The sequence below is a fragment of the Thunnus albacares genome, chromosome 11, assembly GCF_914725855.1.
Source record: "Thunnus albacares chromosome 11, fThuAlb1.1, whole genome shotgun sequence".
NCBI lineage: Eukaryota > Metazoa > Chordata > Actinopteri > Scombriformes > Scombridae > Thunnus > Thunnus albacares.
In genome coordinates, this window is record NC_058116.1 from 27,386,424 (window position 1) to 27,402,338 (window position 15,915).

Here is a 15,915-nt window from a genome sequence, read left to right on the forward strand (position 1 = left end):
ATCACTACAGACCAAACAATGAAGGCTTTAAAAGTTCAGAAGTGAATACACAACTCTGACAATCTAAACAAAAACAGTCTGAGTTTCACAAAACTGGTTCGTACCGCAAGAAAAGCAACAAATATACAAAGCTAGTACACAAAACCTCCAGTTGAGTAACCAGTAAAGCAGTGATACGGTCTTATGAGTATTCTGTAACCACTTCTTCTACATTTGTCTTCTTTTGCTGTAAAGTCAACATACATAATCCATCTTAAGGAGTGTGGAAGTTGTTCTGCTCTATTTTTGTTCAAATCTGGACATTTTCTCTTAAACATGACTCAGCTTCCTGAAACCAAACAGCGTCTCCAAACATTGTCATCCATCTTCGAGCTGTAATTAACAGATTTCATGCTGAACAACAGGGCGACTGTGGAATAAACAGAACCAGAAACAGACACAACATCTGTGTTTTTGTCGATTTATTTGCCAACTCGTCATGACATGAAGGCATACGGAACGCTTTCATATACAATTATCCGCAAAATATGTTTTCTACAAGTACAAAAAGAAAAGAGGGGGTTCAGAGAAACCCGTCGGATGTCTGCACGGGATAGAAATGTCCTTTTGTTTCGAGTGCTTTTGTCTTGATCAGTCATTCTACGTCCTCGCTGCTGCTTCCAGCGTCCGGCCCCGTGACGTCAGCTTCGGCGTCTTTCGGCGGCTCCTGCAGGTCTGACGGCTCAGGTTCAGACGCCTCCATCGGCTCCTCGGCTGGTTCTGGTTGAGGTGACAGTGTCTCTCCTCCTCCTCCTCCTGCTGCTGCTGCTGCTGCTGCCGACTCCACCTGAGGAGAGTCAAAGTTGAGCTTACAGATAAACGTGCCAGTTTCAGCAAAATTTAAATCCAGTTGTGTTTAAGAAAACTGCATCCTTGATAAAATGGAATAATTTTGGGAGGCATATAGTAGTTTTATGTTGATTATGGTGCACATAAATACAGAAAACTAGTTACTTCTCATACTTTATATAGTTGTGATGTGCCACAGGCTCATTCTGAATTAATGCCTGTGTTTTTTTGGCATTTTTGTCTTTATTTGACAGTCAGTTGGGAGAGATACGGATATGAAATGCATCAAGAGTCTTGCAGCCAGGAGTTGAACCATGGATGTTGCAATCATGTGGCATGTGCTTCAGGGCACCTGATAACTTTATTTTTGAACAGAATCATTAAATATCTTTAAAAAACAGACCTTTAGACGTCTTAAAGGCCTTTCTTTTCCTGACCTACTTTTCCAGATTTCTATGACCGGGGGGATAAGTGGTCCAGCTGAACTCATGAGATAGTGTGCACTGAGTTTAACTGTATTTAACATGTAAATACAGAAAGTCCAACTGGTCTCACGTCTCACAATCCAAAGTCATTCTACCTGAGAAACAGCGTCACCAGTCTCCTCCTGTGTCACTGGATCAGCTTCCTCCTGCTCCATCGGCTCCTCTTCGTCTCGCGCGGCGGCTGGATGTTGCTGCTCTGCTGGTTCTGACTCTTCTTCTTCTGCTGCTGCTGCTGCAGCGGAAACCTCTGCTTCAACTGGGCCAGCTGGATCAGGAACTGGTTCAATCTGTGTTATAAAAAAGCAGGACAGAAACAAATAATCAATAGAGTGAATAGGTGAAGGCTTTGTTTTTGTGTCACACAAGTGGACCGTGATAAATGACTTTATATGAGTCATTAAGTAAGAGTTGGCTGAGTAGGAATGACGCAGCAGTCCTGGAAAGACTTTTAAAAAGATGTCGCTGAAGGACACAAATGATTTATGGAGGGCAAAGTGTGAAACATCTTTATCTGTTACCTCTTTCTCCTCGACAGGCTCCACAGGCTTCGGCTCCGGTTTCTTATTGACTTCCAGGACCGACATGATGGAGGCAGGTATATGAGCTTGCTGTTATATAAAGAAAAAAGATAAACAGTCTGTAAACAAGAACCAAGAGTGACTTTATGACTCTCTAACTGACCTTATTTTAGTCACAGCGACATATTCAATCATTTAATTTCTTCACTCATTTCTGCAGTTCAAAGACATGTAATTAATCAAATGTTAAGACAAAATGAACTCAAGTGTTGGATGTTTGGAAAATGTTTGGATGGTCGTATGGGAGCAGTTAAGCTTCATTCACAACACAATACAGGACCAAACGAAGCTGAATGGAAATCAGGTCAGAGAATCGTGACGCAGCACAGAGAGAGCGTTCAGTGTGCAGACAGAACGATGGATCATGACAGAAAACTGGAAAATGTTGAGTACGATTGTTATTCAAATCCATTTACAATCACAAGATACAGCAAAGTGAGGTATATGTTACTTTAAATTTCCTGTTTTTTATTATATATTATGATATATTTCCACTCTACAAGGATCCATTATTGAGAGAGTTACAGAATATAAATACCTTGGTTTATGGTTAGATGACAAATTCACATTCAGATTTCATTTTGTCAACAAATTATAACAAAAAAAACTGCTTTTTATATAGAAACAGAACTAACTTTCTCATGTTTTGCAGGAGAAAGATTGTTGAAGCTGTTATTGATGTGATTTATAAGCCTGACTCAGGTTTATTACTGCTGATGTTTACAACAATCATCGTCGTGTTCTGTACGAAGACGCTGGGTGGTCTCCGTCTGAGAGAAGTGACGAGCACATGTGTTTATTTATCTACGAGGCCTTTATATAACGTCTGTGTTTGACTGGTCCTCTGGATCACATCACACTCGAGTCCCTTCCAGTTCGTACTGAGCTTAAAAGATCTGCGTTTTGTTTTTATGCTCCGATCTTTAGTAACCTTTGGACCTTTTAAATCTATGATCACCAACCGCTTATCTTCTGTTTGTACTTGTTTTAATTGATTTGTTTTATATGTTGTATCCTTTATCAACTGTACTTATACTTGTTTTAATTGATTGTTTTCTTTTATCTCGTATCTTTTGTTATTATTTTATTGTACTTGACATAATTGTAAATGAGGACCAGCTCTCAATAAGAAGAAATAAACTACTGAATATTGTAAATAGGCTTTTCTGTATATTTATCAGTATAAATAAGAGTTCCAGCGTGACGACGGAGAATCTTGTGCACATGTGTATTTAATAAGATATCGTTAGATTTTAGGTCAGTGCAGCTGGAAGCAGCTCTTACCTGGTGAAGTGTGAAGGAGTGGACGTGCTGAAGGAGAGGCTCTCTCATCTCCGGGCAGCGTTCGAACACGCTGCTCAGCTGTGCGGGCGGCAGCTGGAGCAGGACGCTGTAAGACTGAGGCTTCGTCCTCTGGCAGCACTTCACAAATCCTTCCCACACTTTGGGATACTTCCACACCTACAGGAGAAGATGACAAGCAGCGTTACACAGCGTTTCTAAAAGAGATGATGGAAAAATAAAAAGGTTTCCGGGGTTTGGGTCGGAGAGTTTGGTTCAGACCTGCTTGGCGATGAGGCGGGACAGGATGTTCATGACGAAGCCGCCCAGTCGTGGGTACATGGTGAGGGACTGGATGACGGTTCGCATGAGCAGCATGGGGAGGGGACTCTGCTCCATCAGCTGCTGCATCACCACCGCTAACACCTCTGACGTGTACACGTTCTTCTCCCCGAAGCACAGGTTGGTCGCTGCGGTACAGACACGCTCGTTATTTATCATTATTCATTAAAATACTATTAATGCCAGCAGTGGTACATATGTAACAGACTGATGGATGATTGACAAAGGTCGTCTGTGAGGAACTGAACTGTGGAGATGATGAGATGTTGACTCTTTCTTTGGCAAACAAGTATAATTCAAAACATTCAGCTAGCAGCTTCTCATTGTAGCCGGCGCTGACCGTCACTCTCAACAGTTGAAATTATAAAAGTTATAAATATCTAATTAATTCTGTGAGTAACTTGATGGCGGTCCAAAATGAAACTTTCCTGTTGGGTTGGTGTTTTCTCTCACACTCTGTCTGCACTAGCTTCTTTCATCTTAGATGACTTTCAGGAGGAAACGGCCCATGCATACCCCGATCCTCATCAACAGACTGTACAGAACATTCCTGACGGTTCATGTGGGCAACAACCTGTCCTGGTCCCTGCACACCTCCTCTCTGGTGAAAACCAGCGTCTACATTTCCTGCGGAGGCTTGAAGAGGGCTCATCTCAATCCTTCCTCACCACCTTGTACAGGGGTAGCATTGTACAGAGTGTTCTGACCTGCAGCATCTCTCTCTGGCATGAGAGCTCTTAACACCTCAGACAGAAAGGCTCTGATGAGAGTGGTGAGGACAGCAGAGAGGACTATTGGGGGTCACACTGCCACCTATAGAGGATCTGGCCCAAAAACACTTACTGGCTAAAGCGAGCAGCATCCTGAGAGCAGCTTCTACTCGGCTGCTATCAGACTGCTCAACAAGATAACACACTGCTGACTGTGTTCTTGTCTCATCTGCAGCCAGGCAGCTGCTATACAGAAGTGCAATATTATTTATTTATGTATGTGCAAAGACTCTCCCAGTTCCCTTTTTATGTTTACATTCCTTACACTTCACACCTGTGTAATGTCCAGAAATTATTTATTTTTAATTGTGTTATTTAATATTCAGTTTTGTTTTTATATAGATCTTTGTATTTATCTGTGTTTTTAACGAGACCTATTCTCGTAATTTCCTTCTGCTTTTTTAGCTGAATGACAATAAAAACAAAAATAATAAAATAATTTCTGTCTGTTTAAGCCCAAATGAACACTGAAACATGTTATTTCTTGCTGTTATCATTCCTCCTGTTCATACTGACCATTAGAAGATCCCTTCATAACACACTTACAATGTCAGTGATGGAGGACAAAACCCTTCAGTCCAAATGAGTCAAATCAAGTAGAAATCTTTCAACGTTAATCTTTTTGTTATTATACTTCCACAGCAGGAAACACTAAGAGCCTCCTCTCCCTGAGACCAGTGAAACACAAACCAGTGATTTTATGATTCTTCTGTTTTTAAAGCACTGCTTAGACTGGCACCAGTTTATATCTCTGAACTCTTCATCCTCTATTCTACCGTCCCACGACCCCTGAAATCTGCTGACCAATCACTGCTCTTCATTCCACACTCCCACTTAAAACCCTGGATGGTCGAATGTTTTCCTTTGTTGGATCCAAACTGTAGAAAATTGTGTTTTAAGACCCATTTAACAGTCATCATGTACTGGTCACACTCTGTTTTTATTACTTATTTATTCTATTCTACATTTATATTCATTTTCTTTTGATCCTCATACTTATGTGGATGTTTTTATGTGATTGTAATTCTCATCTCTCTGTTTGCCGCTTTTAAAATGTGCTTTATGAATAATCTGACTTGACTCTGTGCAGCTGGTGTCCGGTGGTGTTTCTGTGGTTCCAACTACTCCGACAGAGTGAGACGTCTTCTCTCTAGTGGATCGAGTCACATCAATCTCAGGAGTCTCATTTTCCAGTTAAACTTTTTGTTAATTAGACCTTCAGTATTTGGATGAAGTGGCTCAGAGGCAACACTTACTACTTCAATGTACCAGATTAAATCAACACTGCACATCTTCTGCTGTTATACAAGTACTGAGTCAGACTTTAAGGACTTGGATCAGGGTTAGAGAAGCTTGACTGGGACATCACATCCCTGCTGAACACACTTTGTGTTTTAGAGCTCATTTTGGGCTTGAAGGCTTTATCATTGAACACTGACCTTTTATGATAGACTTCATATCACATTTGGTTGAGTCTATGTTGTGTAAAGCTATCAGTAGGTCTCCTGGGGTGAGAGGGGACACGGACGAACTTCCCTCACCTGAAAAACAACAACACACAACATAGCGAACACATCAGAGTCCTTCATCTGAAAGAATCTTCCTCCAAAGCTGACGATATATCTCGTTAATAACAACAAAACTGACGTTAAGTCTTTATTAATTTGGAAGTAAGGCTTCTAAATTTAGAAATAATGTGAGATGTAAACATGATATAACCAGCTGGAGACATAAATGAGTCTTACTGTGCTGAGTGCCCAACAGACGGTTGAACACCTCCTTCACTACGATGGGGTTGAGTTTGATCAGCTTGGGGAGAGCCTGGATGACTTCATTCTACATGAGAAACACAAATATAAAACCTTAACAGTAAGAAATGTGTGTTTTTATGGACGAGTAGATACTGTTCTTACACAGTTATGTTATTTAACAACTGATTTAAGTTTCAGAAATTACCTTTTCCAGGCCGTTTATGACCGGGATTAGGAAACGAACATCCGGCACTCGTTTGTGGTAAAGGTCTCGTACTCTCTCCACCAGCTCTGGAGACGGAGGCACTGAACACACAGACAGAGAGAGAGAGACGGTTATATTAACCATAAATGTTTGTCATGTATCTGTCCTCTATTATGATCAGAGCTGCAAATGGCTCCAAACAAGAGCAGCAGTGATTTTCTTTCCTTCATCTTTTTTTTTTTTTTTTTTATACCTTTATCTGTCAGTATGTGCAGGCAGCGAGTCACTAGCGTTTCTGCTCCTTTGGGGCAGTTTTCAACCAGCAGCAGCAGCTCAGGAGAGTTCATCCCCATCCCACGGATCTGTGATAGTGGTGGAAAAACAACAAAGCTCAGTTAGAACATTGCTCAACGTGTGTCAGTTTTGTGGAACTTTCTTCTTACTTCATTCAGCATTTTGTTCTCTGCTGTTTTTACGTTGTGACGACAGGCAGGGTGTTTACTGTTTGCTCTAATTAACAAACCAGTGAAAAAACACATGAGGAAATAAATAAACATATAGTCCAATAGTCCAGATTGTTGATTTTGTCACGGCAGGTTTTCCAGACGTGCATAACATCCACAGAACCGTATGTTTTGAAATCTGTTTCAGGTTCTTGGCACCGTCATCGTCACTGGTTTTTCCTCTGGACAGCTTCCATCACAACTGGTACGAACTCAAACCTTGGTTTATTTTTCTGGAGGCAGTTGTTGATCTTCACAAATACTGATGAACTGACTGGAACGTCTCAGAGACAAAACGAGGCAAAACTACCGACGACAGAATGAGGACGTGAGACCCAGAATGCATCTGTGTTTTCTGCTGGTACGCTGTGCTTCGGTATCAAGATTTTTTTTAAATCGCAGTGAGGAGTGACTTACGGGCTGCTCTATCGCTCGGAGCACGCTGCGCTTGATGTCGGCGATGGCCTCGGTGTAGACGGAAGCCAGCTCGTGGACCAGCCGGTGGTTGAGAGGCAGCAGAGACAAGTAGAGGAACAGACACTGTCTCACCGTCTCCTCGGTCCACGGAGCAGCCACCTCTGTCTCAACACACACACAAACACTGTGAGCTCACAGGACAGGCTCTCTGCAGCCTTCATCAGATACATTTAAGACTTTTAGAGACATTTTTAATACCACACTGAATGAAATTTAACATAAAGTATGACAGATATTATTAAAAACCATTAAAGTTAATATGGCTGAGAATTATTTACATAGTTCAATGTGAGATAAATATTTATTTTAATTTATTTCACAACTAATTACTCATTAATCATGACCTGGATGTGGATAAGCAGCAGAAAAAGAATGGACGAACAGATTAACCAATTAAAAAATAAATATTAATTTAAGGTCAGAGGTCTGGAACAACAGAACTGGGGATTTTCCAGACAGGTTTTGCTAAAAACCACATAAAAAAATACATTTTATAACTAATATTATTGCCTATAGCAAGCTAGGAAAAATATTCAAGATATTAAGACCCTTGAGAATGAACTTGAAGACTTGTAAAGGACCAGTTTGTAGGATTTAGTGGCATCTAGTGGTGAGGATGCAGATAGCAACCAACTAAACACTCCTCCTCTCACTCTCTCCTCCTCCAGGCCTTTAGGAGAACCTACGGTGGCTGCAAAACTTGCAAAAAAAAAGGGCAAAAGACCCTCTCTAGAGTCCACACGCCAATGTTTAGTTTGTCCATTCTGGGCTACTGTAGAAACATGGCAGTCCAACATGGTGGAAGAAGACCTGCTCCCTATGCAGATATAAAAGAGCTCTTCTCTACAGTAATGAAAACATAACAATTCTTATTTTCAGGTGATTATACACTAATTAAAACATGCTTATGAATATTATATTCAATTGTGGCCAAATTTGTTCTGCTAAATTCTACACACTGGTCCTTTAAATACCCTCTCAGGCCTATTTTTTTTTTGAGGAAATCTAAGTCAGTGCTTTTTTAAGACCTGCAGGAGTGGTTGTCTTTACTTCAACAATACTGGAAAGACATCAGTCATAACAACAACTAACCAACATACATAAATTCTGATTTCTAGTTGTAAAATCATGATATAAGGAACAGACGTATCAGCTACTACCAACATGTTACTGAGCGCTTCATGGATTTCAGGGAAGTTTAAACAAATAACATCATATTGAAATCATCCACATATATTCCACACCTGTGTCTTTATCAGCCCCAAAGAGCAGAGATGGAGGGTTCGGGTGGACCAGAAGCTGCATGTAGTTCAGGGCAAACTTCTCGATGTAGTCTCTGAGGTGGTCTTTCTCATACATGCGCTTGAGGAAACCCAACGCAGTGGTGCGCACCTGAAAATAAAAACACAATCGTTGCAAAATATGACAACCACAGAACATCACACTCATAGATGAAGGTTCCTGCAGGATTCAACAAGGACGGACAAAGACTACGGACAGGAAATGACATCACCTTTTCCTTTTCATGTGAGCTGAGGTCCAGCAGCACGTGTAGATACTGAAACTGCCTCGAGGGTCGTTTGATGATGAGCTCCTTCAGAGTCGTCATTCCCAAATAAACCCGCGACTGAAACAAAACATTACAACGAACGGTTGAGTCCACATGTCAGGAAGTCATACAATATTTTAAATAAGCTGCGTCTTCATCCCGTGATTTACCTCGTCTTCACAGTAACGCCGGATCACCTCCAACGCTGATTCTGTTATAATGGGAGCCTCCAGAACCAGTTTGGTGAAAAGTCTGGAAGAGACAGAAAGTGAAAACATGACTCAGTTTATTCTGATCTTTACCTTCAAATATGAAAACCTAAGGCTGAGAGGTTTGTTTGACAGTGTTTATGTATTCTATTCACATCCAATGTAATATACATATACATTCTAATGTATAACCCCCCAAATCATCAGGTTTTAAATTTCAGGCTAATAATAGGTTCACTTGTTTGCTCCATAGTATCAGCTAATAAACACAGAATCACGTCAACCCAGCTTGTTTTACATTAAAGAACAAATAACAGGTTCACAATGTAAAAATAAGAGCTAAAAAACAAACAAAAATAAGACAACTTTTCAGTGGTGGAAGAAGTATTCAAATCCTTTACTGATGTAAAAGAACTAATACAGCAATGTAAGAATACTACATTACAGGTAAAAGTCCTGCATGAAAAATCTTACTTAAGTAACAGTACATAAGTATTATGAGCTTGATGTAGTTAAAGTATTGCAGTAAAAGTAATGACTGATATATTATTATATATGACATCATTAGATTATTAATAGTGAAGCATCAGTGTTAGAGCAGCATGTTACTGTTGTAGCTGCTGGAGGTGGAGCTAGTTTCAACTACTTTATATACAGTTAGCTAGTTTAGTCCAGTGGTTCCCAACCTAGGGGTCGGGCCCTTCTAAAGGGTCAGCAGATAAAGCTGAAGATTCGTGAGATGATTAATGGGAGAGGAAAGAAGGAAAAACAAAGTTCTGATACACAAATCTGTTTTCAGTTTTTGGACTTTTTCTCTAATCTTTGATTTTTGGTAAAATATTGGATCATTTGAACATTTATTGAAATGAAGCCATGTGAGAAGTTTAGAGGGAAAAATCACTATTTGGTGGAGCTTTTAACAACTCATAGACATGTGAAATGTGACCCCGACTACACACTGCTTTTTATAAGACGTCAAAAGCCAAAAAGGTTGGAAACCACTGGTTTCATCTTTAACAATGTGTTGTATTTTAAAAGCTTGTTATATTATCCATTGTGTCAAATCTTCACCTGAAAAGTAACTAAAGCTGTCAAATAAATGTAGTGGAGTAGAAAGTACAATATTTCCCTCACTTGAATAAATGTACTTAGTTACTTTTCACTAATGCAACTATTAATATTGTTCCTCACCCGTCCCTCTGCTCAGGTTTCTCCTGCAGACCTGACAGCAGCGTGTAGAGACAGTGGTCGTAGCTGTCCAGCAGTCCGGTGGGCAGCTGGCCGAGGTAGGTGTTGTACTCTTGGTACAGGAGAGAAAACGCCAGGTCGCTCCTCGTCCTGATGTCATCCAGAATGAATTCCAGCACGTCGTCTTTCATCATCCCTTCGAACTGCGTCACCAGCCTGGAGAGGAGCTTCACTCTGACCTGCCGCACAGATTTAACGTGTGAGTGTTTCTCACTCGATCATAACGAGAAACGTACAAAGGTTTGGATCACTTACGTGGGACATGCCGCTTTGAGCGATCGCCTTCTCTGAATGCAGGATGCGTTTGACTGTTTTGGAGGTCATCTTTTCAATCTGTGTGTCTGATAAAGGCTGGACGACGTCTGACAATCGAAACACTTTTTTTCTCCCGCTCGCTCCCGCCAACCTGTTAAAGAAAACAAAATACGTTAAGGGTAATAAGTGATACTTCTGTCATCTTTGTGTTAAAGATAGATCTGCTAAAGGTCGATTACAGCAATAAAAAGCTACTTCAGACTTGTTGAACTTGCCCTTTAACGCCTGAACTCACTTGGTTTGTGCGGAGGGGAGGATGGGTTCAGGAAGCCTCTTGACCGCTGTGGGAGCCTCTGCGGTCGGAGTCTTTTTAGCGTAACCTCCCACCACGGAGATCGCTTGTCCCATCATCACTGCTGGAACTTTGCGCTTGATGAGCAGGTCCTTCGCACTGGAGTCTTCCTCGCTGCCTTCCTCTTTGCCGGCGTCGTCCTCTTTCGCTTTGCTCTGTTCTAGTCCTGAAATATTTATGTTTTTAATTAAAGACCAACAAATATAACATTTTTAAGATCGATAGTGATATGAATATTGAGAGTAACTAAAAATGATGAGGAGTTGTGACAAATATATGTACTTGACAGAATATTTTACAGTAACAGCAAACAAAGGATGTAGAGCTGCACCTAATGATCATAATTGATCAATCTGCCCGTTATTTTCTTGATTAATGGTTTCATCTATAAAATGTCTTCAAATGTCTTGTTTTGTCGGATCAACAGTCTAAAGATACTTTATTTTACCATCATGTATGACACTTAAAACCTTTAAATCCTCACATCTGGGAAGGTGGAATCAGCACATTTTTGGTATTTTTCCTTTAGAAAACAATTATTCTATAATCAAAATAATGCCAATTAATTTGATTTATTGCTGCAGCTCTAAAAGATGAAGTAAAATCTGTCAAACACAGCAAACTTATTTTAAACTTAAATTGATGAAATGAAAAAGAAAGGTCATATGTACATAAAATTCTTGCCTATAAAACATGTTTTAACTGCAGTATTATACAATAATATTAGCTGATAATATCCTACAAATTTGATCATATTGCACCTCGTTTAACCTGGACGACTGTGTAACATCTGAAAACAGAAAGAGAGTTGCTAACCTGGACCGATCCCTGCTGCAGTCATCTGCGTGGCCATCAGTCTGGCCAGATGTTTAATCTGAGCATCGGTGCCTGCCGACTCGACAGGTGTGTATGTGGCCTGGAAGGACGCTGGCATGACGTCGGGCAGATACACCATGCTGATGAGCACCTGAACGATTGAGACGGAGATTAGTAAGAGCTGAACTGTCACACAGTCAGACTTGAAGTGAGAGATTAAACACAGAAACAGTCTGCTGCTGCTGCTGCTCACCAGGTTTGCTACGTTCTCGGGGTTGAGCAGCGGACGCAGGAACTCAGCTGTGACGTCGATGGCGGACTGAGCTACTGGAACGGCGGGTGGTTTCGGGACGGAGAGAGGGGCTGGCTCCTCTTTGTCCTCATCATCTTCAATCAGGGCCGGCTCTGAACGCAGAGGGATGAAGGTCATGAATACTGGCTGCTTACAACAGCAGCAGTTTCCTCTTTCAAGATGTTTTCCACCAGGATAACATTCATGTCCCCTTTAAATACACAACACTGATTCTACAAGTTACCAGTATTCTTGAATATTTGACATCTCTACTCACCTATCTTGACCTTTTTGCCCTCTGTGTATTGTTCATGGCGAGGTCTCTTGCGTTGCTCGCGCAGTGCGGGTGTGGAGCGGGTTATTTCACTCTGGGGCATTCCCAGGTCCAGCAGCAGAGTGCTGATCTGACCCTGGAACTCCAGGCTGCAGGGATGCTTGAGGACCGCCACCAGGTGCAGCTTCAGGTTCTTTCGCACGCTGCTGACCTGAGACTTGGCCAGAGTGGGCGGCAGGTTCGCTGAAAAGGTTCAAGTAGAAAAAAAACTTTATCAATAAAAGAATGGCTCTTGTAATCCAGAGCGATCGCCCATCTGCAGCTCTCCTGTGCAACATTGAAAGCAACAAAACCTCAGAAGATTAACTGCTGAGCAAAGTTACAGAAACAAATTAGCTTGAAACTGTATGAATTATTATTTCTGTTTGTTTCTTATTGTATAAAAGTTGTTTGTGATTTATATACCTGCAGCCCTAAACAGTTTGGTGTCAACATCAGGCTGACATCATGCTTGTTTTCAATGACACTCACCATGCAACGTCTCATACGCCTGCACCACCTTCGACATGAACATGGGCCTCTGACGGGCGATGGTGGCCAGTGATCCCAGTGCTGTGGTGAGGTTAATGCTGGAAATGGCCGGGTGGACCATGAACTTCAGCAGCTTGTCCAGTGCGGTCTTCCCTTCTTCACACAGAACATCTAAATGAAGAAAATATCAGGACATGAGCGTCACGTTATGATTTAAAAAATACATTAAACTTCAGTTTAAACAGATAGATTATAATTTCTGTACCGTAGCGAATGTACGAGTGATCTTTGGGTACTTTGTCCAGGCTGATGTCGCCCTCCTGTCTTTTGGGGACGTCAGAGTCTGACGTCCGTGGTGACAGAGTGACGATTAGTGATTCTGTGAACTTGATGGCGTGAGTGCGAACGCCGTCGTTTTCAGAGTCCAGCAATGCCAAAACATCTCCTTTCATCTGCGTGACCATATCCCAGCATGCCTCCTGCATCTCTGACACCACTTTGTTTCGCACCAACCACTGAGAGGAAAGAGAGACAGGAAGTGGATAAACTACACATACTGTGCCACGTTCATACAAGTAGCAGCTCGATTTTGTTGTTGTAGATTTCTTTAAAAGGTTATAACATGAGAATATTCGGTACCTGTAGAGTAACTTTGTACAGCTGTGTGAGTGTGAGGATGGCTTTCTTCACCACGTTCACACTGTCGTCCTTCAGCAACATGTTCATGTTGGCGATCAGTCTGAGGAGGAGCTCGTTGTCCCGTTTACTGGAGAATACAGAAAAGTTTGAGAAAATGGCAAAATGTTTTCTTTCACAGATTTACAACCATGATATGAGTAGACCGTGTGTGTGTGTGTGTGTGTGTGTGATAACCCACCATGCCTCCTCTATGAAGCCGATGACAAACTTTCTCACTTCGATAGACTTGTCGGTCTGAAAGGCGATCATCTCCTGCAGGGTGAACACGTCAGTGGGTGAATAATTATTGATTCTAGTTCGATATTTTGATATAAGTCAATTACACAATGTGTCCTTTCATGCTGAATTTAAGTAGTTTTAACATTTCAGTTCAAACAACAGAAAGCTGCTGACGTGCTTACTTACATCCAAGAAGTTGTCGAGAAGAGAGGGATCCTTGTTGATGATCAGCTCCTGGACCTGAGAATTACATGAGTGCATTTATTCAGTGTGACCACATCCCAGCATGCACTGGGGCAGAAAGCAGGGAGACGCCTGGGCTAAGTCACAGCACGTTACAATTCAAAGTAGTCAAGTAATAGTTGGAAAACTTTAGCGTCTATTAAAGGAAAATACATAAATTCATACAAATGTAGAACCAATTTTGAGTTAAATTAGTCTATAAATTATTATGAAGCTGAATTTTATTCACAACAGTAAATTATAAAGAGATCAGACTACAAACCTGTTTGAGCACCGTGAGCTTTTCATCTGTGGTTATCAGAGCGGCCTGATTCAGAAGATCCACAACCTGCAATGGAAAACCAAACTGAATGAACTTTTCCTTATTTAGGTATTTATTATTTTTATTGTCTTTAAATGAAAACAGAAGTCTGGCTGCCATCTAACAAAAAGAATCGTACTGATTCTCTTATTGTTCACATGGAAAGTGTAACAGCTGCTTTCATACATTTCTGCTCAACTCTAATGATTCAGATTAATTCTACTGTAGACTGAGTCTCCACTCATCTTAAAAACAAACCCTTTCTACACTATTTCATAGTGGACACAGCTTTTGTGCAACAGAACCAAATATACGGAGAAATGAACCTTTATTAACTGAGCCATGTGAGGTTTTTTTTAACTGAGATGTTACTGGTTATTGGTCAGTTCAACCTAGCAGCTCCACACATCACCTCGACAGAGACTGCAGCTTAATTCATTCCATTGTGTCAAAACTTCATCTGAAAAGAAACTAAAGCTGTCAAATAAATGTTGTGGAGTAGAAAGTACAATATTTCCCTCTGAGCTGTAGTAGAGTGGAATCATAAAGTAGCATCAAATGGAAATACTCAAGTAAAGTACAAGTACGAAAAAAAAGCGTTAATTACTGTATCACTGTAAGTTAAAAGAGTATAAGGATGTAAACAAACCTTTTCACTGGTGGTCATATCGATGACCCGGGGAGTTGGACTTTCCTCCTCCATGATGCTGCTTTGCTTCCCTCACTGTGTGGATGACATGGTCTTCAAAGTCCTATTAAACACTGACACCTGTGCGACAAATGTTTTAGTTTAGTTATATTTCATTAAAACCCGCTGTAATGAATCCCAATGTTATCAGACTTCTAGCAAAAACAGAGGTTAGCTTTGAGTTAGCCTGCTACATGTACATGACTTAAATGCTAGATGTTCCTACCCTATTAAAATATAAATTAAATTAGCTATAACCCATTAATGACTAGCTTTAACTGTGATAATCAGAAACACTTCGTCCTCAGATAGCGTGCTAACAACATGCTAACACTCATGCTAACCTGCAAGCTGTTTACACGTTTTAATGACAGCTGTGTGAAAGCTACTCACCGCTAGACACAGCGATTTATTTTCGTCGTAACGACACCAAAAAATGCGGCTTGTGTGACAAACCTGTTAATGTAGAAGCCTTAATTTATTCAATAAGTACAACCACTCTGCGCCATTTTTAATTCAAAGAGCGACGTCCTCCTCTTTCTTCTTCTACGCCTCCTCCTCCTTCTTCTTCTACTGTTTCTGAACTCACAGCGTAGCCACACTACACCGCCACCTGCTGGAGGCATGAACAACAACAACAAAAACAAACAATTGTTGCAGTGTTTATATAGTTCTCACTTATTTGTATTTCCAGTTTTTAAATGCAAGTCTACATTTTTCTATTTTATTTTAAGTTAGCTTAAAATAAAAAAGCAACATCCTCATAGATACAGAGTTTGCTAAATAAATAACACCACTACAAGATTCAACTTGTTCAACTCAAATTGTTAAGCTGATATTATCATTTGTAATGAAAAAAAAAAGTATTACATTCAAAACAAATCCAAAATAGAAGTATCTTGACTAGTGGTGTCAAACTTTTGGAGCCCACTGTATATGCATTTCTAATGGCAAAAATTATTCAATTTATGTGCATTTTTTGTTGTCGTTTTTATTTCACAACGTCTGTTTACCATGTC

At 40.7% G+C, this 15,915-nt stretch overlaps 1 protein-coding gene across 2 annotated transcripts; it reads right to left on the reverse strand.

Annotated features, from left to right (window-relative positions):
- Positions 1 to 446: 446 nt before the first annotated feature.
- Positions 447 to 15,470, reverse strand: sympk (symplekin). 2 transcript variants are annotated; one of them, XM_044366231.1, is made up of 27 exons: positions 15,290 to 15,470; positions 14,858 to 14,977; positions 14,170 to 14,235; positions 13,851 to 13,904; positions 13,624 to 13,697; positions 13,386 to 13,512; positions 13,012 to 13,261; positions 12,747 to 12,917; positions 12,219 to 12,458; positions 11,903 to 12,054; positions 11,650 to 11,800; positions 10,777 to 10,999; positions 10,482 to 10,632; positions 10,170 to 10,405; positions 8,940 to 9,021; positions 8,734 to 8,847; positions 8,465 to 8,612; positions 7,161 to 7,321; positions 6,494 to 6,602; positions 6,241 to 6,341; positions 6,030 to 6,120; positions 5,724 to 5,825; positions 3,455 to 3,642; positions 3,176 to 3,352; positions 1,832 to 1,921; positions 1,409 to 1,600; positions 447 to 826 (listed from the first exon to the last, which is right to left on the reverse strand). In XM_044366231.1, the coding sequence occupies exons 2-27, from the start codon at positions 14,909 to 14,911 to the stop codon at positions 635 to 637; spliced, it is 3,696 nt and encodes a 1,231-aa protein (XP_044222166.1). In that variant the 5' UTR covers positions 14,912 to 14,977; positions 15,290 to 15,470; the 3' UTR covers positions 447 to 634. The 2 variants fall into 2 exon arrangements, with proteins under 2 accessions (XP_044222166.1, XP_044222167.1); XM_044366232.1 differs by having other exon boundaries at positions 15,353 to 15,458.
- Between the last annotated feature and the right edge of the window lie 445 nt (positions 15,471 to 15,915).

Bases quoted from the DNA above. Each gene is read 5' to 3' on its own strand.
- sympk (XM_044366231.1), bottom strand. From the start codon at position 14,911: ATGGAGGAGGAAAGTCCAACTCCCCGGGTCATCGATATGACCACCAGT. The intron at 13,513-13,623 runs GTGGGTTATCAC...TGTATTCTCCAG, and splicing joins GGCTTCATAGAGGAGGCATG to TAAACGGGACAACGAGCTCC. The intron at 12,459-12,746 runs GTGAGTGTCATT...GAACCTTTTCAG, and splicing joins GGCGTATGAGACGTTGCATG to CGAACCTGCCGCCCACTCTG.